Raw genomic sequence first — 25,633 nt, forward strand, 5'->3', positions numbered from 1 at the left:
TTCATCTAAAGATCAAATGACCTGGAGGCAGGTAGACTCAAGGAAGCCCCTTTTTTCAGACATATATATATATTTTTTTACATACGTTAATAGGAAGTGTATATAAATGTAGGAAATGTAAATGTGTTCATTCTTAGCATCCAGACACTCCCGCAGTAAGCTCTACAGGAAGAACAGCCTTTCTTCTAAAGCAATACCATACTGAAAAAAAACCCATATATAAGTCACCCAAAAGAAACAGAAAAAAGATATTTTATCATATCCTTAATTATAGAGCACATTTTTGTACCATAATCTGCAATCCTGTATGTAACCACTAAGTACTAAGTAGAGGTGAAGCTGTAAAAATAGCCAGTGGTTCCAGACAGGTCAGAATCCTTGACTCAGAGCTGCCCCCGCGTGGTGAGAGCACGGCATTGCATTCAGAGGTCATTTATAATAAACTGTTGATCAAGTAACTTTTAATTAAGAATGATTAAGTTATGAACAGGAAGTGAAATTAGCCTTTTGTACAAAGATTTGAAAAATAAATAAACAGTTTGGTTTAATAATTTAAATAAATGTACTTTAGATTTTTAAACATAGTTCTAATATAAGTTGTTAATCAGTTTAATACTGATTATATTCAGAGATTATTATTTGGCAGGATGTTTGTTTATTAAATCTAAGGTGTATTTCGTCTTCAATAAAATGCTAAAAAAATGATTTATTGTGTAAGATAAATTCAAAAATAAATTCGAAGTATACTTTGTTTTTTGTTTTTCGAATGTAAGTATTTTACAATTATTTAAAGTGCTGTGTTTAAAATCTTGGCCTATATGATTTAAAATAATCACCTGTTATAGCTGAACGTCAGTTCAAATGGAGTTTTCTTTACGATTTTGTGCCAAGAGAAAGATGTTAAAGCATAAGGAAAGACTTACAGCTGACTTGATCTTAATCATAAAGCTTATTCACATGTAATTACATGTTATGTTTCAGGCTTTAAATATAGTACCTTGCTCAAAACGTAAAAGGTTTATGAAACCCTTTGAGCCAGCAATTTTTTTTTTTCTCATTGCCCTTCTTCTCTCCCCCCTCAGCTTTACCACAGACTCAATTCGGCTGTAAGGAGGGACACGTGACTCACGAGCCCAATACCATTTGGAAACCCGAGCCATGCCGGCTCTGTGTGTGTGACAACGGCAACATCGTGTGTGAGGAGATCCGCTGCGAGCCCCTCAAAGGGTGCGAGCATTTCTCTGTCCCGGACGGAGAGTGCTGCCCTGTGTGTGATAGATTCGCCAGTGCTCATGGACGGATCGGTGAGCGGTACTCACAACACCGTGTTTAATTTGATATAAAGATATAATGATGCACATCTCGTGATATACTCTATATTTTCCCCTAGGCTTCAGGATCAGACATCGTTTCCAGGTTTTGGTTTAATGGCGCATTCGCTCAAGGATTGATGAATAGGACATAAAATAGTGTCCAAATCTTTACTCAAAATAAAAAAAATGTTTCATTTAATTAAGCACAAAGGAAGCACAAAGTTTATGTCTTGGTCTTGGTCATTGAGATTAGATCGTAGGCATGAATCAGATCAGGTTGTTGATCGGATCAGGTAATTCTATTGTCAAACAACAGAGATTAAATGTATAGCACAAAGATTACTCTAAGGGTGTTGTAACGCATTAAATAATTCATTCTCATTAAATCACATTATATAACATTTAAATAAATGTATTTTTTTACATGAACATAGCTATACAACTACTTTTTACTTTACTTTAATTGTGTGCATATACAGTACATACAAACACACCAACATACAAACATACTGTACATACCTATATACAGTCACCAAATATAGAGTAGGGACATTGTCCTTGGTTAATCTATATAATTATAGGATTTAAGAATTGCCTGCGTTTTTGTAGTGTGTCATCTGAACACACACCATAACCTATCACCTGTGACGACATCATCACAACCATTATCATACTATTAAAACTAGTTATCATGGGCACTGGTGGCTCAGTGGTAGGTGTTTCGCCTTCCATGAGGAAGGCCCGGGTTCGATTCCCAGCCAGTGCCCAAACCCCAGCTACTGGATGCGGTGCCGGTGCCAAGCCTGGCTAAAAATGGGAGGGTTGCATCAGGAAGGGCATCTGGCGTAAAACCTGTGCCAGGTTTTAGTGCGGACTGGGTATTCCGCTGTGGCGACACCTTGCCGGGAGCAGCTGAAAGACATTATTACACCATTATTACCTGACATCATCATAACTAATTAGGGCCCAAGTACTATGACATTGGCCCTATATCGTCATAGTGTGTAAGGGCCCTTTTGTTCTTCTTAAGGATTATTTTTCCCCCACATTGGAATCTGCTGCCATTAGCAGTCTGGGACCTGGGCTTGGCTCATCGATGATGCATTGAGGACGCAAAATTGAGGAGGCATTTTTGATATCCCAAATGTGTCAGCCTTAATCTTATGCCAAAATATGGTTAATGACTTAAAGTGTAACATTATAATGACATCACACTGAGTGACATCATAGTGTGATGCTTTTTTTTCAGCATCTGTGGCTTTTTGAAAGTCCAAACATAAAACCCCCTTTTTAAAAATGATGTCTGATATTCTGATGTGCCCGGGTGGCGCAGGGTGCTTGGGCCCGCTGATTGTTGCTTGCAATCATATTTATAATTATACTAGAGTATTTTAAAACCCATAGTAAAATTGTCATGTTATAGCAATCGATTCACAGATTATATTTTTTTTAATATTTTTTTTTACTATTATCACCTGTCATTACATTATTACAACCTATTTAAAATTTTATGGTATGCATATGTTTAATATAATCAGTTAATACACCATTAAAACCTGTCATCATCATAACTATACTATTGTAATCAGTAATATATACTGTAATTATGACCTATTAATATATAATTAGAACCTAATACTTTATCATTAAAACATTTTATTTCAGCATTGCAATTTGTCTCTGTGTCATTGCAACCCTATATTATTAAGACATATTCATCTTTTACTATACCACTCTAACTCATTTCTTCATCAATATAATCACTATAGCAGTGTCATGGCCCTTTTCACACCACTATGAACTATGTCACATTTATTATTTACCCATACAGATAATAGTAAAAATACTGTATATTAATGAAATGTAATATGAAATATCTTATTTACTAAACTACAACTAATACCCTTTCCCTTTCTTTCTTTATGTTTCAGAGGTAATGGCATTCAAGGTAAGCATGTGCATGAAAGGCTACATTTTATTATGTAATCATTTCAAAAATAAATCTAAATAGTTTTGTGCTTAGAGAATGTGCTGTAATGGAAATATAACTCTCTTGAAATTTAAGGGTGAAAAAGGAGAACCAGGAGATATTCCTCATGTAAGTGTCAAAAGTAATCAAATTACTTATCGAGAATACATGTTGATTTGGCCTATTATTATTATTATTATTATTATTATTATTATTAATCGCTGTATACCCAAAGTGTCCTGTTTATTCATTTATTTATTTGTTTTTGTTTTTTTCAGATTGTGGGACTGCCTGGTCAACCAGGACCGATGGTGGGATTTTCCACTTTTATCGCAGAAACAATCCACCTAAACGTTTGATCTAATCGCTTTACATTTACACATTTACGGCTCGTATTTTACAGGGAGCCCCTGGGCCAGCAGGACGTCCCGGATATCGTGGCTTTAAAGGAAGAAAAGTAGGTTTCAAAAACATCCTTTTTTCTGATTTATGCTTATACTGTCCATCAGTCAGTTGTAACATGTAAAGCTCTATTGTACAGTGTTTAGACTCATTTCTCTTTTTCAGGGCGTTGCAGGTCCACCTGGGTTTGATGGGATACCAGGCGTGCCAGGTATACCCGGAAAGCCTGGTCCTCAAGGACAGACTGCATTACCAGGGGTGAGCATTTGAACTCTGTGTGTGTGGCTTTCATGTTCAAATTTGGTTCAGGACAAAAATCTGAATAGACAGGTTTTATTCTGAAAGTGTTCTGTACACGCGGTTTATTTAGAGAGTAAATATAAAAATTCGGACCATCATTAGGCTGTTTTGCAATGGTTTTGTTTATGAGTGCACAGCAGTTCTGTGTTTGCTCGGCCAGGATCGGCTCCAGAAGTTACTTTCGGTTTGTTTTCTGTTTGGTTTTTGACTGTGCATACTTAAACTAGTGACAGACCCCCTGAGTGATTCCCTCCTTTCATACTTTACTTGTAAGATCATGAGTTAGTCTCCTAGAGAGGCTATTCAGGCCCTATAGGCCCGGGACAGTAGGGAGGGAAATGGACGGCCGGGGTTAGGCGGATGCTTTTCCTTCTCTCCTTACCAATCACAGCAACATCAGCCAATCATAAGAGCATCCCTAAGCTCCAGTATGCGGAAGAAAGTGGATAGAATTTTTCTTTAAATGTGTTACGCTGCCCTGTGATGTAGCATGAGCAGCAGTTTTAGCCGCTTTTTCATTTTGCTTTATTTTTTTATAATTTTTTTTAATAAACATATATAGGGCTTTATTGTGCAGTGTAGTGTAACATATCCTTTTTTCCAGCACTAAACAGGCACTATGTTGAACTTTTATTTTAACCGACTACCCAAACATGACTCACTGTCACATACAGTACTGTAGGCAAAGAAACAGCACAGATACACATGATCATGTGTTTGTATTGTTGTTTTCGGGTTGTTGCCAGTTAAAACACACCGTTGCCAAAAAAAAACCAGTCCATTTTGAGAGTTATTCACATATTCTGTTAGTGATTGTCTATGTTGTGTTCTCGGCACGTATCTGTGCCTCTTTAGCTTTAAGGGATTTATATACACATATATGGGTCTCAAGATTGTGCACTATAGAGTGATATATCCTTTTTTCAGCAGAACCTAGGGAATATGATGAACTAAATTTGATTTCATTTTAACAAAGAAATACTTTATCACAGTTACACGTGATCACATACTTTTATGGTTGTTTTCAGGTGTTTCTACAACCAAAAAAAAAGAGACATCATTCCCACACTGTAAACCCTAATGCTCAAAGTAATTGAACATATTGAGTACTGTTCACTTAAATCATTACAATTAGTTCAAATTAATAGACCTTGATGAGTATTTAGAACTTTTTGTTTGTGGAAATGACACTTTTCAAGTTAGCTGAACAAAATTGATATTTTAATTATCTGTAAGTAATTAAGTCACCTTAAAGTTCCACCAACATAAAAATCTTTCAAACTAGTAATTTTGTGTCTGACGTCATCAGGGCAATAGGGCACCGGTTCCCGCCATGTGAAAGGCCCGGGTTCGATTCCCAACAACTGGATGAAGTGCCCCAAGGCCCAAGCCCAGATACATTGGGAGGGTTGTGTCAGGAAGGGCATCTGGCGTAAAACCTGTGCCAAGCTTGTGTGTGGACTGGATTGTCTGCTATAGCGACCCATTGCTGGGAGAAGCTGAAAGGCCAACAACAATTTATTTGATTTGCAACAAGATAAGAGAGAAAAAAAGATAACTGCTATTAAATAGTCTGAGTTAGGCTACTCAATAATGCAAGTAAAGAATGATCAATATCAATGAGTACAACAAACTCAAAAACTCATAGTTCCGTTAACTTAAAACTGGAAACATCATTACATCATTAAATTACTATATATATATATATATAAGTATACATATATATATATATGAACCTTGCGGGTCTGTGCCACTTAAGTTTTAAATTGATGTAGTTGGCTGGCTTCACGTGTCTCGGTGGAAGCACATTAAAGTCTTCACCGTACTGTTTGGCAAGTGTTAATGACAGAGAAGAACTGGTTAATGTGTGGGAATTAGCAGGTGACCAAACTCGAGAAAACGAGAGGGAAAAAATATGATGAAAAAATAACTGTGCTTAGAAATCCCCCCAAAATCACTCAAGCCTGAAACAGTCCTAAATAAATAAATAAATAAATAAAAAAAACACATAAAACACAATTTGGGTATAACACCGGGTTTGTATTTTTACCTTGATATACCTTCTGTATCCGTCAAATCTCTAACTCTCATGTCTACATGAGAGTTCATGGTGAAAGAGTCCGTGCAGACAAATTCCGGTTATTCTTCTAAAGGGTGTATTATAGTCCTAAAAGGTTCACTTTTCAGCTTTCTCATTAGTTCTGCCCTTGGTTCTGCACTGCGCAATTTGAAATCGTGGAATTCTGACTCTATTTATATGCATATGAGATCAGGAGCGAAAAGGCTGAAGTATTTAGCGTTACTCGGTGGAGGAGACAGGACGTGAGTGGATGCTCGAGGAATGTGTGAAAGCACAAATGTATCAACTCAAGTTTAGTTTTTTATATAAACACCAAATGAGGCATGGCTTTTTCAAGTCAAGGTTTTCTGCGTACTCGTTGTTTATAAGGCGGCGTTTAAAAAGTTAACCTCTCTACATAACAAATTTCTACCTTTTCATGGTATTCTATGCGATGGTGTGTTTTACAGAGTGAGTTTGCATCTCAAATGGCTTCAGGCTTCCATGATGCGAAAATGGGAATGTCAAGACTTGTCTCTGGGTCACCTGTAAGTAACAGTCTGAATACTGAATATCATAAGATTTAAAAGATTTTACATACACCAGACTCCATCTTCTTTATGCCCATTTATCAATAACACACCAATTAATCCAAATCAGGGCGAAGCAGGACCAAGGGGACACCCAGGACCATCAGGTCCACCTGTAAGTCCAACACTTATAAGCAGCCTCATGAAAAATATGATATGTACAGTTTATTTTTGACAATGTTAACATGATCTTGGTGCTGTTTTCTGTGTCCTACAGGGTCCTATGGGAGCACAGGGCACCCCTGGAGATGCAGGTGATCCTGGACCTATGGTATGATATAGTAATGCACTTGCAGGACAGTTTAAATTGATTAATTAATAGAAGTATTTGTAAAGGTGCAGATGTATGATATAAGCCTCCAGACTAAATGTCAACCTTGTAATGCTTTTACCATAAGTAATTAGTTTTGTTATAGTAAAGATCATTGTTCATTTCTTTTGTTCAGGGTTCTCACGGCCCAAGGGGTCCTGATGGTCCTCCTGGGAAACCTGGACAAGATGTAAGTACATCAATCTGATAAACAGAGCTTGTTCTCATTAATGATGTAAAGTAATAAAATTACCCATTCTTATCTATTTCTTCTTCTGGTTTCAGGGTGAACCAGGAGAACCAGGAAAGAAAGGAGAAGATGGATTCCCAGGATCATCTGTACAGTCACTTATTTATTTGATACCGTACTGTATATTACATACTGGACATATCAGTGTTTCAACCTGATCCTAACCCAATGATGTTGTCGTTCGTTAAGGGTGTTCGAGGATTCCCAGGTTTACCAGGTCAACCAGGAATGAAAGGTCACAGGGTAAGCTTGGACATAATTTATTCTATAAACAACAATTTTATCCTTATTCTGATACTAACGGTTTAAATTCTGAAATCGTTTCAGGGATATGCAGGTCAGGCGGGAGCAAAGGGGGAGCGCGGTGTTGTTGGCTCAAAGGTTAGACACATACTTGACAACTCTCAAGCCTACATCATGGTACTGGATGCTGTATTATTAAAAACCCATTTTGATTTCAGGGTGCCTCGGGGAGTCCAGGTTCGATGGGGCTTGTCGGTCCACAGGTATGTCCTGTAATGATCATTTTGGGCAAATAATAAAACAACAACTGAATACTCAAAAATATCACCGGATCATGGAATTCAAATTAACTTTGTTTTTAGGGTCCACCTGGATTGCCTGGAGAGAGAGGTCGGATCGGGCCCAGCGGACCTGCGGTGAGATCATTTCTGTCATTTATATAGCTTGATACAGCAGAAAACATTGGAGCTTATACTGTTTCCAAGAACCTTATAATGTAGTGTGCAGCTACACAGCATTATTAAGATTAAAACCAGCCACTAACAGTGTTTACCAGAGCGTAGTTTGGCTGATTGTCCTTAGTTGTCCGAAGTCGATCAAGGATGTTTTTGGTTAATGATGGTGTAAAAGTTATTAATTTTTACAGTACGGTGATGAGACTCCTAGCCGCAGTAAGACATTTGAATGGTGCGGTCGTTGTAAGGAACACTGTATGTCCGTGAATGACGATCCCGGCCGAGGTGGCTTGTAGTCCGCTACAGTCGTTCTTATGAACAGTCAGTGAGTGCAACACATGATCCTTGAAAACCGACTCCAAGCCATTTCAACATGTTTGGGTCATTAAAGGAGTTCCTGGGAGGCCAACGTTTCGGACAGCAGAAGCAGGCAGTCCAATCATGACTCTGGCATACTGAAGCACTAGTGTATCCAAGCACTAGTGAAACACTGGGATAAGTGCATTAGTGTAGCAGGGGATTATATAGGGAAACCCCACATAAAAAAACATAGCTTTAACTATTTTTAGTGAATTAGGGTAAGCGCACCAAGTTTAAACCGTAGGTAAATTTTGTCAGGCTTAAGTAACATTAGCTAGCATTTACTAGTGAAAGTATATTAATCCATCCTTCTGTTAGGATTTTTCAAATTTACATCTTTAAGGTTTGTTAAAGATATACTGTATGTCTAAAAAAGTAAAACAATACACTAAACAGTGATAAAAAAAATAAACCTTGTTTTTTTTTCTATAGGGAAAACGTGGAATGGCAGGAAATCCTGGAAAACCAGGTCCATTGGTACGTCAACTTCTTCATCTGTTCTAATATCTTACAACCCTAGTAAACCCAAACTATTCTCATAAAGCTGCAATGTATAAATTACTTCATGTTGGTCATTTCGTATTTCTATCAGGGTGTCATAGGAATCCCAGGAGCTCCAGGGTTTCCAGGAGGTCCAGGCATGAAGGTTTGCGCATGACTGTTTGATTTATAATGTCGTGTCATTGGTTATTGGTTATTGGTAAATGATTGAAAAACCATAATGAGTTAATAGATATTGAAATATCCATTTCTATCCATGACTATTGAAAATGTATTGTGTCTATCCGCAGGGTGAAGCGGGTCCCACAGGCCCTCGAGGGACCAGTGGAGCTCAGGGACCCAGAGGGGACTCAGGAAGATTAGGCTTTCCTGGACTTCAGGGCAAACAGGTGTGCTATGGGTTATACGAGGTTGAGTAAGAAAATTTCCACGCTCTGGCTGTGAAATTGGTTTTATAATTTTTTTTTCTCGAAAAGACAAATAGATCATTTTTCATCCTAATCTCCTTGCTTTTTGATACACTTTGTCCATCTGCCAACAAGCTTTCGTATTCCCTCGTTAGAAAATGTTTTAGGCTGAGCTGTAATCCACGAATATACTACAATTCATCAGAAGTGAATGTTCGTCTTCACACAGTAGGGCTGCTTTAAAGGGTCCCAAACCTGTGAAAGTCAGAGATCAGTACTATAGGGAGGATGCTTGCATCGTCATGCAAGTTCATAATGCCATTGAATATCAGTCCTCTGGGTTTAATCCAATACTGACCCTTGAGAATGCAAGAACATTGTAAGTGTTGATGAATTTTCCAGCCGATGGTTGACTTTTGAACTTTTCTTGGTTGGCGATTACGGATATTTCTGGTTCATACTCTGCCGTTAACTCTCAGGCTCGTAGTGATGAATCTGTGTCTCGAATCCATTTTCGTTCGCACTACAGTGACAAATAAACTAACACATTCACACCTGCTCAGCATTAACTGGGGAGATAATAGTTTTAGTACCCTTGTACTTATGATTACATTACATGATTACTTATGATCTAAATGTCTTCATATCTAGGGTCCAGCAGGTATGGATGGTGCTCCTGGATCTAAAGGACCATCAGTGAGTCCCAGGCATTTTTACACTTAATTCTATAAATGTAATTTTAGATCCAGTAATTAATGTAGTGATTTTATTATATAGGGGGCACCTGGTGTGCAAGGACCGGTTGGATTGATTGGTCAGCCAGGACCACCTGGACCACAGGGAAAGACAGGACCTGCTGGGGCCAAAGGTCAAGTGGTAATGATAAACTTTTTCTTTAACAAAATGGTTTAACAGTCCTACTTAAAAGTACTGGGCCACTAGATCTTCTTAAACTTACTTACAAGACCTATGGCATTAGATACTACAGCTGTTCATTTTGGTTTGGTTGTAGGGAGAAGCTGGCATCCCTGGATTCAAAGGAGAACCTGGAATTAAAGGAGAAGCAGTAAGTAAATAACATCAGATTAATAGTTTTGTTCGATGACAACAGCTGGTTTAGGAGTTAAAATGAGTTTGGTCTGTGTTTTTGATAAAGCTTGTCTGTGTGACAGGGGCAACTGGGAGTTCAAGGAGAGATCGGTCCGATGGGAGAGGATGGAAAACGGGGTCCCAGAGGAGATCCCGGTTCTGTGGGGCCACCTGGTCCTCCTGGAGAGATGGTGAGAGAAATGATTTGCTATAGTTTCAGACACTCTGTATCTTTTGTACATCTTTCCGGCCACAAGCTCCAGGATCGTGAACGCGGTAATCTGTGTTTGATCGATATCAATAATGCTTTTGTGTTTAGCTTTGAGGAGAGAAACAGGGGTGGAATTTATCACCTGAGAGTGGATTATTCTGGTTACAGCACATCCTTAAAACCTCCATTCTTATAACACAGCAACTTGCCATCAACTGTGATAGATGGTTTTATAGTTAAATTTCAAATTGGAACATCTATGAAGTTCTTTCATGTTATCACATATGCTATTAAAGGGTTATAAATAAACAATTTTGACCAAATTAGGTAATCCTGTGGGTTTACCAATATTGTGGTTGGTCTGTCAAATTACAGTATCTCTCTTTATGAAAGTAGTTCAGTTGGCAATCAGTAGGCAACTGATTACAATCTGGAGTATACTATATGGACAAAAGTATTTGCCCAAACCGGCAATGACAAATACATATACGTCATTATGGATTTGGTCAATCATTTGCAGCTATAACAGCTTCCACTCTTCTTGGATGGTGCTCCACAAGATTTTGGAGTGTTTCTCTGGGAATTTGTGCCCATTCATTCTGTAGAGCATTTATGAGATCAGGTACTGATTTTGGACGAGAAGACCTGCAATCTCCATTCTAGGTCAGAGTTTAGGGCTCTGTGTGGGCCAGTAAAGTTCCTTCACACCGAAATTATCAAACCGTGTCTTTATCATGTTGGAATAGAGAAGGTCTTCCTCAAACTGTTGTGACAAAGTTGAAAGCACAGCATAGTCCAAGATTTCTTGGTATTTCTTGGATTGCCCTTCACTGGGGATAAGGGTCCTGATTGTAACTACAGAATTGGTTCGACCAAATACTTTTGTTCAGATGGTGTTTTGTAGAATTTCTTCTCATACAGAAGGACAGATTTTGTTTCTAACATTGAATTAATGTGTTTTCCTGGTTTTAGGGAGCTCCAGGTCTCCGTGGCTTTCCAGGTGCTGATGGGCTACCTGGACAAAAGGCAGGCACCAGTTCACTTTTTTGTTTAAAACTGTCATCATCATACAGTACTTCTATTCCCATTTGTACGTTAATTGCTAATGTATTGTTACTCCAACATCACCAGGGTGCTCAAGGTGAACGTGGTCCACCAGGCGCTTCCGCGGGTAAAGGTGCTGCTGGTGATCCTGGCCGTCCTGGAGAACCAGGCCTTCCGGGTGCAAGGGTAAAGAACAACCTGTGGGATATTAATTACTGTATGTAAAATAGATTCACCATAATACTAAATGTTTTTTATTGCCTTCTCTTAAGGGTCTGAGTGGTATTGCTGGACCTGATGGACCAGAAGGAAAAATTGGACCTCAGGTGATTCATTATATAATTTTAAACGAACAAACAAAATGTTTACATATACTCGTTTTTACACAGTTATATTAGAGGTAATAAATGCCTGTGAAAGTCCTTTGTATTATGTATGAACTTTTTGGACTGTTCTCTACAGGGAGCACCAGGAGATGATGGTGGTCCTGGACCTGCTGGATCAAACGGCGGCAGAGGGCCACCAGGATCTATGGGTCTGCCAGGCCCGAAAGGCTTCAGTGTAATCTATTATTATACTTTTTTTTTTTTTATCATATGAGTGATAAAAGATATTGTGTTATAATTAACATATGTTATGAATTTTTTTTGTTTATCCCACCCAGGGCGATGCAGGAAAAGCAGGAGAAGCCGGAACACCAGGAGCACCAGGACAACGAGTGAGATTTTTTTTAAATCACAGCATTAGCCTTTAGAAACTGTATGAAATTGAGAAAATTAAGATTAATTAGTTGAAATGGAAACTGTGCTCTTGTCTCACAGGGTCGCAATGGAAAAGATGGCGAGGAAGGAGCTGCAGGCCCTGCCGGACCACCTGTTAGTGTCATTTCAACTTGTCATAAAATATCCGTTCCATTTTGTTTTCTTTTTACTGTTTGCGAGCAGACTACTGTACAATTATGTGCAATCTTGTGCTTTCAGGGTACAGCAGGGAAAAGAGGCGAGCAGGGTCCTCCTGGTCCCATAGGCTTCCAGGTGTGTTGCAGATAAATGATTTGTAGCGAGTAATCATTGTTTTCTTACCATATAACCATCTCCATAGGATCAACTCCTGGCTAAATATGTTTGGCCATATTTTATATTAGTAGCTTTTTAAAAATAAAACTTTAGCATTAGCTAGCTACTACAGTATTTGAGGACAAATATTTACCGCTAGCTGGTTAGTTCATTGGCATTAAATTTGTTTCTGAGGTTGCAATCTTGTTATGGATTTCTAAAAAACTGTTAATGTTAGCTAGCATGTTTATGGCTAAATACTGTACTTATGGCTAGCTGCATAGCTAATAATTCTTTTGGGGTTTGATCAACTACCATTTCAAGATTTGATGTTATACATTGGACGGCACGATGGTGTAGTGGTTAGCACTGTCACCTTGTACCGCCAGGGTCCTGGTTTAATTCCCGTCTCTGTGTGTATGGAGTTTGCATGTTCTTGGCGGGTTTTCTCCAGGTACTCCAGTTTCCTCCCACAGTCCAAAAGATATGAAGGTTAGGCTAATTGGTGTTTCCAAAATTGAGGATATTATATATTATAAATAATATAAAAATAGCTATGCATTGAATTTTATTGTAAACAAACCGTTTTCAAGCTCGGCATCTTAAAACTGAGCAAATAAACAAATTGATGTAATTCCTTGTAAATAAATAACAGAAATCCACAAATGTATATATCGTTATTTTTGTTTATAGTTGAGAATTTTTTTTTTTTAGCTTTGGTTAGTTTTATCAGGTGTGTAAATAAATGTTTATTTACTGAAATAATTTTAAATGTAAATTATTTAACATTTTTAAATGAATTTGATTAATTGAACTTTTGTTGAACTTACATTTGGTTTAATTAAATTTTAACATTTTCACTTCTAAGGGTTTACCTGGAAGCTCAGGCCCACCTGGAGAGCCAGGAAAACCAGGTGATGAGGTGAGTGGAGTATTGTCTCTGACAATTTCTATTTCAGTAAATGTGAAAATTTTTGTCTGTATATCGTATATTTCAACCATCTTTCTTTTTCTTTTAGGGAGTCACTGGTGAAGAAGGTGCTGCTGGTCAGACTGGACCAAGAGTAAGCCCACGCTAATTTACTGCTTGTTGTCAGAAGCTGTCTTGTATAGTTTGAGAACTCACAATTTTGCCTCTCAGGGTGAGCGTGGAAGCCCAGGAGAGAGAGGACCGCTTGGCCCTAACGGCCTTCCTGGGGCTAAAGGCAGTCCCGGAGCACCAGGACATGATGGACCTAAGGTAGTCAAAAATGTCATTAGTTTAGGAAATGAATAAGGATAATTAACATGTAAATAAAGTGAATTATGACCCAAAGCAGGAATAAAGATATATCAATGTTTTTTTTTTTTTTGCATTATTAAGGGTAGTTCAGGACCTGCAGGTAAAGGAGGAGAACCGGGCCCACCTGGACTTCAGGGAATGCCGGGAGAGAGAGGGACACCAGGCATTGGTGGACCTAAAGGAGAACGTGTAAGTGTGACTCAGGGTTAGTTTGAACTGAAAATAAATTAAAATCTGAACCAAGAGCTGACAATGGTAAGCCCAGAAAACGAAGAAAGAAAAAAAACAGAGACATGAGTCAGGGTGCATGAATAAAGGCAACGGATGAGGAAATGGATGTAATTAAATTGTTCGCTTCTTTTGTAAAATTTTGAATATTAAAAGTGTCTGACATTCAAAACCGAAAAGAAAATGTGCTGATTAATCATTTGAAAGCATCATGGTGGTTATCTTATTATCTCAGGGTGGGATTGGTGAGACTGGAGCTGAGGGAGCTGCTGGCAATGATGGTCCTCGGGTAAGTAACAGGGATAAGACTAACAAATCATTCTGCAAATATTGTATATGGATACTGTGATGGATTGGCAACTTGCCTGGTACCTTTAGGGCCTTCCTGGACCCACTGGACCTACTGGACCAGTTGGAGCACCCGGAGAAAAGGTAATCTTTATGCAACCAATGTTGTTTATTATCTGCCATCCACATGTCTGTGTTTTTGCTTATTGATTGGATTGTTTTCAGGGAGAGACTGGACCCAGAGGACCTTCTGGACCACCGGGTTCTAGAGCAGGGCCTGTAAGTGTGAAATGATTTACATATCAGAGAGAACTCCTAACTCATATAAGGTCAAACATTGATCGTACAATGAGTTTGTTTTCCTGGTTTTGTATTTCAGGGGTCTCCTGGTCAGCCTGGTCCTCCTGGCCCACCTGGATTTGCTGGTCCTCCTGTGAATATACAATCTTATTGTAAATCTATTATTCCCTTTTTCTGTTAAATTATTATAAATTTCTTGAGTCATTCTTTTTTTCTAGGGGCCTGATGGTCAACCTGGGGCGAAAGGAGAATCAGGAGAACCAGGTGCAAAGGGTGAGGCAGGGGCTTCTGGTCCTCAGGGAATGGCAGGAAAACCCGGACCTCAGGTAAGACATGAGGTTTAAAGGTTAAATTTTAATACATTTAAAGATGGTACATGTTATTTTCTTCTTTCTAGTATGTTATCCTTTCTATAGCGACAGTTTGATTGTATAGTGGACTGTCCACATAATCCACATCTAATAATTAGCATGTTCAACATGGGAGGAAGGAGTCTCCAGTGTCACCACTTTTAAATAGTCAGTTTATATTTGAGTCTACTTGAGGACAAGGAAAATCCTGGCAAGGAAAGTCTCCTAAGCTGAATTAGTGTCACCGTCATTGTTCTGAAGCCTACAATAAATATCCATGATGCATTAGTGTTTATTTTTCTGTAGGGAGTTTCTGGTGTAACTGGACTAAAAGGTGCCAGAGGGAGTCAGGGAGCAGCTGTAAGTCCCACCATAAAGGTTTTTGAGAATAATTTGGTGTTTCGAGTTCAGTCACACTCATTCGCACTATTTCTTCTTGTGTTCTTAGGGTTCCAGCGGTTTCCCCGGACCTGCTGGAGGTGTAGGAACACCAGGCTCTGCTGTAAGTGTCAACACAAAAGATTTATCACTTTACCCCTTAAAACATTATTTTACTATACATATATTTTAGTACCAGAGTTTGGGTCAAGAAAGAAAATAATAACCTACTGATGTAAATCCCCAGTCAGGAGAGTTGATAAGGGCTCAAAAAAAGAGGCCAAAATAGTTTTGAGTAAGGTATTTTCATTGAAGTAATAAATAGGAGAAACCTGTATATTTGTTAAAGTACACCTCCACGTTGTTTCTCAGGGTGCAACTGGAGAGACTGGTCCACAAGGACCTCCAGGAAAAAAAGGTGAACCTGGAATTCATGGAGAACCAGGAGGCCCAGGACGTCAAGGAGAGCGTGGAAACACCGGACCTGCTGGAAGCCCTGGAGATAAAGGCGATTCTGGAGAAGATGGACCACCGGTAAGCTAGCCCCAGCCTATTTTACACTTGCTGAATTTGATCCACCAGCTATTGCCTGGGTGATTACGGTTCAATACTGGAAAATAGGCACTAATCTTTGTTAACTTCCTCAGGGTCCTGATGGACCTCCAGGTCCTGCAGGATTGTCGGGTCAGAGAGGGCTGGTGGGTCTACCTGGCATGAGAGGAGAACGTGGACTGATGGGCCTTCCTGGACCTGCTGTAAGTTTAAAGTTTGATCTAGAAATGATAATAACCATTAGCTTAAAAATCATGCTAATCTTCTACAGTGTGTCAAAAATAAGTAGCGCATTTGTGATTTCAGGTTAGTTAAGAACCGTTGTACTAATACTAAATAGGCTGATTAATATTAATTGAATATTCTTCGTTCGATCTTACATTGAAATTTTGTTTTTATTTTCATTCAGGGTGCACCTGGAAAACCTGGCACCAAAGGCCCTCAGGGAGTTAAAGGTGGTGTAGGTCCTGTTGGATTACCAGGACCTCTTGGAGATAGAGGAGAGGCTGGCCCACAGGTTTGGTGTTTTAGCTTGTCACACACGGACGTGCTATAAAATTATATTTTCATTTATTCATATTGTACACTACTTTGCTTTTTAAGGGTCTTCCTGGAACAGATGGAGGTCCTGGAACTGATGGTACTCGTGGAATCAAAGTGAGCAATATATCCTGAAATATTAAGAAATTTTGGCTGGTTTTTGAGGCAGATTCTTATTCTCTATTTAACATTTGAGGTGCTAGGATAAGTGCCATTGCATATTTATTTATTTATTTATTTATTTATTTTTTAGGGAGATAAGGGAGATGCTGGTCCTGAGGGTCTAACTGGACCCCAGGGAACCCCAGGAACACCTGGACCAGTAGGAGCTCCTGGAGGTCCTGGATTGAGAGGTGAAAAGGTGAGTTATCTCATATGGTAAATGTTTGTAATGCCAAAATTTTGTATATAAAAGTGTTCAAAAGGGTGTTCAAGTCCAACCGGGACTTGTGATGAAATTTTTCGTGAATGAAAGTGATTGACATAAAAGGAAGACTTCATGCACAGTACAGTGATGAGACTCTCAGCCGCGGTGCAAACGTTTTGAAAAAGGCCGTACATCCCGGCCGAGGTGCCTCGGGACCCAATGCAGATGTTTTTATGAACATTCAGTGAGTGGAATGCTTGATCCGTGAAAATTGGCAGATAACTTGTCGGCAACTCCGTGGGAACTGTACACACAATCATTCACCAACACCACTTGCACATTACAGGAACTCAGCTGGGAGTTATTGCCCCGTCCCCTGTATAGTCCTGACCTCACTCAAAGCCATTTCCACATGTTTGGGCCATCAAAGGTGTTCCTGGGAGGCCAGGGTTTCAGAAGCAGGCAGTCCGATTATGGCTCCGGAGTACTGAGAAAACTTTCTGCCGTGATGGTATCCATGCAATAGTGAAGCGCTGGCATAAGTGCATTAGTGTATTCTGTTCAATCAAAAGTCCGGGCTAGACTTGTACGATGTAATGCAATGTTTTTAACATCATATAATATTAAGAAGCAATGTTTCTCTTGATTTCAGGGTGCTAGAGGTCCAGCCGGTCCAGGCGGCCAGCCAGGAGCCAGAGGAAAACAGGTCACATTACTGTTTAAATACTATCTGATATACCACACGTTGCTCTGTGCTCATATTGCAGCACTTTTACATTAAACATTAAAAAATGAACTCGATTAGGGAGGAAAACATTTCACCAGGATGACATGTCAATATTTTCATAGAATATGTTCTGCTTGATCACAGGGACCTCAAGGGCCACAAGGAGAAAAAGGAGAGAAAGGGCTTGCTGGTGAGAGGGGTCAGAAAGGTCACCGTGGCTTCAATGGACTTCAGGGCCTCCCAGGAACAGCAGTGAGTATTAGATCATCATACAGTACACAGATTATCGTTTTATTAAGGTCAGTAATGATAGTAAGACTTCAATCATTTTCCTGAATAAAGGGAGCAACTGGAGACGCCGGTGAGAGAGGGATTGTCGGACCAAGTGGCCATAGAGTGAGTTGTTTTCTTATCAGTCCCTTTGCTACAAAAGCTTTTACAAATGAAATGTGCAAAATGCTTAAAAATAAATTGCACTCATAGGGACCCCCTGGGCCTGTAGGACCTGCTGGTAAAGAAGGTGAAGCAGGTGCTCCTGGACCCATTGGATCTCCTGGATCTCGGGGCAGCGGTGGAGATATCGGACCAGAGGTGAGACGCTGGTGTAACCACACATACAAGTTAAGGAAATAAACCGTACACAAACTATTAGCCTTAAGCTTAATTTCTTTCTTGATTTCTCTGCTCAATTAAGGGCCCTAAAGGAGAACCTGGCCCTCCAGGACCTCCCGGTCCTCCTGGACCTCCCATCACAGTGGATGATGACTTTGATAAAAACACAGACTATGACGGTGGCTTTGATGCTCCAGCTCCTTCCCTTCCAGAATACAACAAGGACGAGGCAATGCCTGTTAACAGCTCTCGTGTCGTTCACATGGACAGCAGCATCCACGCCTCACTGAAGGCTCTGGGTAGTCAGCTGGACAACATGAAAAGCACAGATGGGAGTCGCCATCACCCGGCACGCACCTGCCAGGACATCAAGCAGTGCTACCCGATGAAGAAGAGCGGTAAGCAGCAAACAGTCGTGTAGTCATGAGATGTTTTGAGCTGATGTTCACTAGAACTTTTGAAGATCATGTAGACCGACTTTTCACAAAAATATTACTGTGGTACCTCGGCATACAAATTAGCCTCGGCATACGAATTCCTTTGGCCATAGCCGCTGTTAACTTGTTTGCTTCAGTGAAAAGCCACGCGAAGCAGGTTTACATTTTGTGCAAGATTTAGTGAAGACATAGCACCAGGGGTCCCTGGAATGTTAGCGAGGATGGTAGCATGAAGAAAAGGGAGAGACTTTCAGTTTGGTTTTTAAAGCAGCTGGTGCCAAAAGTAATCATAAATTAAGGCTAAGTGAGGTTTTTAGTGTCTGTTTATTTTATATTTTACTTCATTTACACGTCTTTTCTAAATGTTTTGTTTGTTTTTATATGTAGAAATATGATTATAGTGTTGGAAATTGATAATTGTGGTAAAATTTGTAGGTGGCTGGAACGGATTATCTGCATTTACATTATTTCCTTGGGGAAAAGACGCTTCGCAATCCGTAACAGATTCAATTTGTATGCTGAGTAACCGCTTCATGTAACTTTTGGTAGTTGTCATGTATTAACCTCTTGGTAGAGCTTGCATACAAATGTTAAAGAGTGTTTAGCATACAGTTAGGGACCATTATACTTAGATTTTTTAAATAAAAAATAAAGAAAAAACATACCTCTATTTTAGTTTATTCACTTTAAAAAATAAAAACAACAACTGATTTTTAGAGAATATGACTCTTAGATTTTTGTTAATGGTTTCTTACATTTTCTGTAGACAGTGTGAAATTAATCAGGTTTCCCAAGTTGTCATGTATGTATTTAGAAAAAGAAACAGGACTTACATACTTCAATTTTTCTTGGAACAAACTAGAGACACCATCAGACACCATCGTGTGTGCGTGTTTTTCTCCCAGCAGTGCTTTCATAGATCTTTACCTTAACACTGAGAATATTAGAGGATATATACACCTTCCAAAAAGATAGGTAATTTCCTGTAGCTATCTAAAACCATTAAGTTTGCCACACACACTGTTTTTGTTTATGGTAATAATGGAATGTCTGCTAAAAGAGGAAATATGATGTTGCTATAAAACAACATTTAAATCTGCCGTGTTAAAAAACGTGTTGTAGGTGAGTACTGGGTGGACCCTAACGAGGGAAGTCTGAAGGACGCAATCAAGGTGTACTGTAACATGGAGACGGGGGAGACATGCGTGTCTGCAAACCCCTCCAGCATCCCACGCAAGAGCTGGTGGAGTTCTGTCTCCAGCACGCTGAAGCCTGTGTGGTTTGGAGCCACCATGAGCAGAGGAACAAAGGTCGGTGGAATATGGAATCATGGCTAATCTGCATAGTGTACCTATTTTAAGTACTTTACCACACTATAGTGGTTCTTGATTCTTGACTTTATTTATAATTTTGTCATTTACTCATTTCATAGTCTTGGTGACTCAGTGGCAGGTCTGGGTTTAATTCCCAACTAATACCCAAACCCCAGTCCCTGGGCCATTCCCAAGCCCAGTTGCGTCAGGAAGGGTATCAGCATAAAACCTGTGATAAGTTGTGTGGATCAAATGGTCCTCTGTATACCGTCCTGTCAGTAGGAGCAGTTGAAAGACTAACAACATTACAGTTTTAAAAGTGAGCCAGGGATTTTATTCCACATATTCTTTCATTTGTTTGAAATGTGGTCTAGATAAAAAAGTCATGTTGTGATGCATTACGTTTGATTTGTTATAAATCAAGAGCAAAGGCTGGAATGAATCACAGTGCTTCATTTATACAGTGGGGCAAAATAATATTTAGTCAATTGTGCAAGTTCTCCCACTTAAAAAGTTAAAAGAGGCCCGTAATAGGTATCATAGGTATACGTCAACTATGAGAGACAAGATAAGAAAAAAAAAAATCCAGAAAATCACATTGTAGGATTTTTAAAGAATTTATTTGCAAATTATGGTGGAAAATAAGTATTTGGTCAACAACAAAATTTCATCTTAATACTTATACATTTTATATACCCTTTGTTGGCAATGACAGAGGTCAAACGTTTTCTGTAAGTCTTCACAAGGTTTTCACACACTGTTGCTGGTATTTCGTTCCCGTTCCTCCATGCAGATCTCCTCTACAGCAGTGATGTTTTGGGGCTGTCGCTGGACAACACAGACTTTTACCTCCCTCCAAAGAGTTTCTATGGGTTGAGCTCTGGAGACTGGCTAGGCCACTCCATGACTTTGAAATGCTTCTTAAAAAGCCACTCATTCGTTGCCCGGGTGGTGTGTTTGGGATCATTGTCATGCTGAAAGACCCAGCCATGTTTCATCTTCAATGCCCTCACTGATAGAAGGAGGTTTTCACTCAAAATCTCACAATACACGGCCCCATTCATTCTTTCCTTTACACAGATCGGTCATCCTGTTCCCTTTGCAGAAAAACAGCCCCAGAGCATGATGTTTCCACCCCCATGCTTCACAGTAGGAATGGTGTTCTTTGGATGCAACTCAGCATTCTTTCTCCTCCAAGTTCTATTTTGGGTTCATCTGACCATATGATATTCTCCCAATCCTCTTCTGGATCATCCAAATGCTTTAAACTTCAGACGGGCCTGGACATGTACTGGCTTAAGTAGTGGGACACGTCTGGTACTGCAGGATTTGAGTCCCTGGCGGCGCAGTGTGTTACTGATGGTAGCCTTTGTTACTTTGGTCCCAGTTCTCACAGTTCTTGTGATCTTTTTGACCCCACGGGGTGAGATCTTGCGTGGAGCCCCAGATCGAGGGAGATTATCAGTGGTCTTGTATGTCTTCCATTTTCTAATAATTGCTCCCACAGTTGATTTCTTCTACAACAGGTTTACAACTGTTTCTGGTGTCCTTTGACAGCTCCTTGGTCTTGGCCATAGTGGAATTTGGAGTGTGACTGTTTGAGGTTGTGGACAGGTGTCTTTTACACTGATAACAGATGCCATTAATGCAGGTAACGAGTGGAGGACAGAGGAAACTCTTAAAGAAGAAGTTACAGGTCTGTGAGAGCCAGAAATCTTGCTTAATTGTAGGTCACCAAATACTTATTTTCTACCATAATTTGCAAATAAATTCTTTAAAAATCCTACAATGTGATTTTCTGTTGTTGTTGTTTTTTTCTCTCATAGTTGAGGTATACCTCAAATTATGATTATTACAGGCCTCTCTCATCTTTTTAAGTGGGAAACCTTGCACAATTGGTGGCTGACTAAATACTTTTTTGCCCCACTGTATATGAAAGAAATACAGTCAACCAGGATACTATGGAAAATAATCAACCAAAGAAACAGAAGCAGAATAAACAGTAAATCAAACAGATGAAACATAAAGACCCAAAAAATAAACGATTATGTTTAAATAATGCTAAAAAAAAATGATTTTAAACAAAGACTACTGACTCTACCAAAGAAAAATGAAAAAGCAGAAAAATGTCAAAATTTTGTAATTGAATTTTTAAAATGATCTAAAACCATATGTACTTACGTATAAGCATAGTTTTTTTCAGGCCTGTCTTAAATCAAAATAACTTAAAAATAAGTACATTACCATAAGTTTTCCTGCTTTGCACAAAGACCGTGAACCCAGAACGCGAGTACACTGTAAAAAATCCTTTTTCTATGCAATAATACATTCCAGTGTTCAGCAGAGACCATACAGCTAGTTCCAGGGGGAAAAAAAAGTATTCTAAGGGCAAAAATGTTTGTCTTTTGCTCATTCTAACACTCTTTGACTTCCTCAGTTTACATACGGAGATAAAGAGGATTCGCCCAACACGGTGGCCGTGCAGCTGCGCCTCCTGGGCCTGCTCTCGAAAGAGGCGTCACAGACAATCACTTACCACTGCAGGAACAGCGTCGCTTACCGGGACGACAAGAACAACAACCTGAAGAAAGCTGTCGTGTTAAAGGCCGCCGACAGGACAGACATCAAAGCGTACGGCCACAACCGGCTCAAATACACCGTCATCGAGGACGGCTGCTCGGTACGCCTCTGACGCTTTCACACATGTAACGTAATACATATCGAACGCTTATCTTTCTAGGACAGTTTTACAGTTTTCACCAACTGGATGCAGCAGATTCATGGTTCAGATCGTGTATCGTTGAAATGTCTTGATTTCGACAGACTTTAAATATAAAACCTATTTAATCTCATGCAGCTGTCCAGACTTTGTCCTCAATCTGTTTTTTTTTTATCTCGTCTTTCAGACATCCAGCAGCGAGTGGAGTAAGACCGTATTCGAGTATCGCTCACAGAAGCCCACGAAGCTCCCGATCATAGACATGGCGCCGGTGGACGTGGGCGGAGCCGAGCAGGAGTTCGGCATCGATGTCGGCCCAGTCTGCTTCTCCTGAGAACGATAATTTCTCTTAAACGTCAACACTCATCGTCACGACTTCAGCTCTGCGCCGATGCAGTATTTATTATTTCTTAAGACAGTTCAGAAGTGATGAGCATGAATGAGCCACAGGAGCGATTACATCCCCATCTACCGCTTTTGATCTTTTTAATGAGGAATTCCACTAGCTCGGGGTGTATAAATATATGACAGACTGTGTGGACTTTTTAATTTATAACCCACGTGCCCTGTGCACTGCTGTTTTATGTCATATCAGTTAAATAAGCATTACTTTAATGGAAAAGTACACACACATTCTGTTTAGTTTTTTTTTTTATTATTATTATTATTTTGATTATTATTATTTTATATGGACCAGTTTCCAATTTTTGGTTGGTGCTTTTATAAACTAATTTAATGATAAAACAGTTTTATACACTTCTACAAAGGTGCCATGAGTAAATAGTTCATTCAATGTTAAATTGAAACGTGAACGTGTAAATTTCGACGTCTGTGTACATTTGATACGCGCTACCTCTCGAGAGATGGTGTTTCTGCCCATACCGGACAGTTTTTTTTCCTGATTAATTACTCCATCCTTAAGATAAAGATTAATTAATGACCCTACAGTGTTTCATTAAAGAATGATAAGGATGATTGTATTCATTGTTTTCTGATGTAATCGTTTACATAAATGCATGTCTTTCCTTGCTGAAATTTATTTTTATTTTTTTTCCAGCCATGAAAAGGTCTGAACTATTTTTTAAAATGAAAAGAACGAACAAAGCAGCTTTAATAGAGAGAAATACAGACAAATCTTTTTACGAAGAAATGTCATTTTAATGCGTAAGAAGGTAAACAGCTGTAATGTTCAGTGAGTCAGTGTTTACTTAGCGAGTGTGATATTATTAAATAGTCATAAAGCAAATATTAGACGTTTTACATGAACGCAGGACACACGCTGGAAATGGAGGACGGGTTTGTGTGTCTAAGGAGCAATTCAGAAAATGCAAACATTACTGCGTCTTTAATGGTTTCTGAGCAGGAACAGGCACTCTGTGTCAGTGTGTGTGTGTGTGTGTGTGTGTGTGTGCGAGTGTTTGAGTGCAGGGGGATTTTCGGGTATAGCAACAATCATTAAAATGACGTACAATCTCTACACCCTTTTTAACGATATATAAAAATAGAACGAATCTGTACAACTTGTTCACAACTTGTCTGTTACATTTTCATCGCTTAATGCAGAACATAATTCAAAAGTATAATTAGAAACACTTCCCCCCGCCCCCAGACGTTAAAAGCGGAAAATGATGTTTCACTTCAGCAACGACTGTCCACTTGATCCAGGGAGAAAGTGGCGCCCTCTAGAGTCAGACCCATTTTGAACCCCTCCTAAAAAAAAAAAAAAGAAAGAAAAAAGGAAAGAAGACATGATTTAGAAAAACATGTAAATACAAATAGGGATTATATATGTGTATATATAATAACTGTATAACTGAATCCGATGGTCACTTCCATCATATGTAACATGAAGGTTCGGTCTTAAAGGGGTTAATTTGGCACATGCAATCTGCGACTGGACCACCATCTGTCAATCACAGCCTCGGCTTCTGCATCGGCAGAGCTTTTCGATCTGAACTCATCCATGCAGCATGATTAACGAGGAGCACAATCACGGTTACTTCTGCACATGCACACATCTAAACCTTCACACACTTCACAGCAAAGCAAAACGTATAAACGGTTTACAAACCATCTTTGCCGCTGTATGGGAGAGGAGTGATGAAGGAGAGCGGAAGTAAGAAAAAGAAAGAGAGAGTAAAGCCATTTATTTTGGGATTCAGAAACAATATTTAAAATTGTGTTGCAAGAAAAAAACTACGTTATCCATGTGCATTCTATTGGATAGATTTTGTACAAGCTGATCAGACAACAAACTGCTTTAATTAAGTCCAATTTTATCCTAATTGTGAAACCTGTGAATGTTACAGCTGTCTAAACATCACAATTTGAAACCTTACAATTGCTGTGAAATGAACATCCCTCCTGCCGTGCGCCTCATTACCCAGGATTTAGTGATGGGTCGTTCATGAACGATTCATTCTTTTTGAACGGGTCTTTAACGTGAGAAGAACAAATAGTCTCACAGAGTGATATGTTAATTTTCTAATTTTCTAAAAACCTCCGTAGGTTATGCACAGGAAACTGAAATGAGTGGTTACCTTTGAGTCTTCTGGTCCGAGTCATTCGTTCTTTTGTCACGTGACTGCCATCGACACTATACAGTGCAACAGATTCAAAAGAACGAACGACTCGGACTAGAAGACTCATGAGAAGAACCGCTCAATTCTGTTTCCTGTGTAATGCACTGCATAGCGTCTATGAGTCATGGGACAAAAGAATGAAGGATTCAGACCAGAAGATATGAGAGATGAGCTGCTCATTCTGTTTATCATAATATGTCCTTAGCTGCATTGTCATATTTTCATTACTGGAACTATAGCCAAAATGTTGGGGTCTGTTTATTGAGAATGTAACATTTCATTTTATTTTTGATCAAAAGAACGAAATGTACTAAATAACTCAAAAAAAAAAAAAAGATCTGTTCATTGTGATGAACGAGAATCAAAGAACCGAGTCACTAAAATGATCCAAACTTCCCAT

At 39.2% G+C, this 25,633-nt stretch overlaps 2 protein-coding genes across 4 annotated transcripts in view; one reads left to right on the forward strand and one right to left on the reverse strand.

Moving 5' to 3' along the window:
• col5a2b (collagen, type V, alpha 2b) overlaps positions 1-23,686 on the forward strand; it is a 29,709-nt gene extending 6,023 nt beyond the window's left edge. Inside the window, exons 2-54 of the mRNA XM_053498256.1 lie at positions 1,083-1,304; positions 3,245-3,261; positions 3,379-3,411; positions 3,561-3,593; positions 3,686-3,739; positions 3,850-3,942; positions 6,514-6,591; positions 6,704-6,748; positions 6,851-6,904; positions 7,080-7,133; positions 7,229-7,282; positions 7,383-7,436; positions 7,521-7,574; positions 7,655-7,699; positions 7,799-7,852; positions 8,684-8,728; positions 8,844-8,897; positions 9,043-9,141; positions 9,811-9,855; positions 9,937-10,035; positions 10,172-10,225; positions 10,332-10,439; positions 11,432-11,485; positions 11,591-11,689; positions 11,776-11,829; positions 11,966-12,064; positions 12,168-12,221; positions 12,325-12,378; positions 12,484-12,537; positions 13,427-13,480; positions 13,578-13,622; positions 13,700-13,798; positions 13,922-14,029; positions 14,304-14,357; positions 14,447-14,500; positions 14,582-14,635; positions 14,736-14,789; positions 14,875-14,982; positions 15,313-15,366; positions 15,455-15,508; positions 15,757-15,918; positions 16,032-16,139; positions 16,346-16,453; positions 16,540-16,593; positions 16,730-16,837; positions 17,496-17,549; positions 17,715-17,822; positions 17,913-17,966; positions 18,054-18,161; positions 18,265-18,580; positions 19,742-19,929; positions 22,370-22,612; positions 22,839-23,686. Of these exons, the coding sequence (XP_053354231.1) occupies positions 1,083-1,304; positions 3,245-3,261; positions 3,379-3,411; positions 3,561-3,593; positions 3,686-3,739; positions 3,850-3,942; positions 6,514-6,591; positions 6,704-6,748; positions 6,851-6,904; positions 7,080-7,133; positions 7,229-7,282; positions 7,383-7,436; positions 7,521-7,574; positions 7,655-7,699; positions 7,799-7,852; positions 8,684-8,728; positions 8,844-8,897; positions 9,043-9,141; positions 9,811-9,855; positions 9,937-10,035; positions 10,172-10,225; positions 10,332-10,439; positions 11,432-11,485; positions 11,591-11,689; positions 11,776-11,829; positions 11,966-12,064; positions 12,168-12,221; positions 12,325-12,378; positions 12,484-12,537; positions 13,427-13,480; positions 13,578-13,622; positions 13,700-13,798; positions 13,922-14,029; positions 14,304-14,357; positions 14,447-14,500; positions 14,582-14,635; positions 14,736-14,789; positions 14,875-14,982; positions 15,313-15,366; positions 15,455-15,508; positions 15,757-15,918; positions 16,032-16,139; positions 16,346-16,453; positions 16,540-16,593; positions 16,730-16,837; positions 17,496-17,549; positions 17,715-17,822; positions 17,913-17,966; positions 18,054-18,161; positions 18,265-18,580; positions 19,742-19,929; positions 22,370-22,612; positions 22,839-22,985 (4,412 nt within the window). The 3' untranslated portion in view covers positions 22,986-23,686. The remainder of the gene's footprint in view (positions 1-1,082; positions 1,305-3,244; positions 3,262-3,378; positions 3,412-3,560; positions 3,594-3,685; positions 3,740-3,849; positions 3,943-6,513; positions 6,592-6,703; positions 6,749-6,850; positions 6,905-7,079; positions 7,134-7,228; positions 7,283-7,382; positions 7,437-7,520; positions 7,575-7,654; positions 7,700-7,798; positions 7,853-8,683; positions 8,729-8,843; positions 8,898-9,042; positions 9,142-9,810; positions 9,856-9,936; positions 10,036-10,171; positions 10,226-10,331; positions 10,440-11,431; positions 11,486-11,590; positions 11,690-11,775; positions 11,830-11,965; positions 12,065-12,167; positions 12,222-12,324; positions 12,379-12,483; positions 12,538-13,426; positions 13,481-13,577; positions 13,623-13,699; positions 13,799-13,921; positions 14,030-14,303; positions 14,358-14,446; positions 14,501-14,581; positions 14,636-14,735; positions 14,790-14,874; positions 14,983-15,312; positions 15,367-15,454; positions 15,509-15,756; positions 15,919-16,031; positions 16,140-16,345; positions 16,454-16,539; positions 16,594-16,729; positions 16,838-17,495; positions 17,550-17,714; positions 17,823-17,912; positions 17,967-18,053; positions 18,162-18,264; positions 18,581-19,741; positions 19,930-22,369; positions 22,613-22,838) is intronic.
• Positions 23,687-23,787: 101 nt separating this feature from the next.
• gulp1b (GULP PTB domain containing engulfment adaptor 1b) overlaps positions 23,788-25,633 on the reverse strand; it is a 32,803-nt gene continuing 30,957 nt past the window's right edge. For all 3 annotated transcript variants that reach the window (XM_053498259.1, XM_053498258.1, XM_053498257.1), the window contains one exon: positions 23,788-24,361. In XM_053498259.1, coding sequence (XP_053354234.1) covers positions 24,290-24,361 — 72 coding nt within the window. In that variant the 3' untranslated portion in view covers positions 23,788-24,289. The remainder of the gene's footprint in view (positions 24,362-25,633) is intronic.

The sequence above is a fragment of the Clarias gariepinus genome, chromosome 6 (genome assembly GCF_024256425.1).
Source record: "Clarias gariepinus isolate MV-2021 ecotype Netherlands chromosome 6, CGAR_prim_01v2, whole genome shotgun sequence".
NCBI classification, from domain to species: Eukaryota; Metazoa; Chordata; class Actinopteri; order Siluriformes; family Clariidae; genus Clarias; species Clarias gariepinus.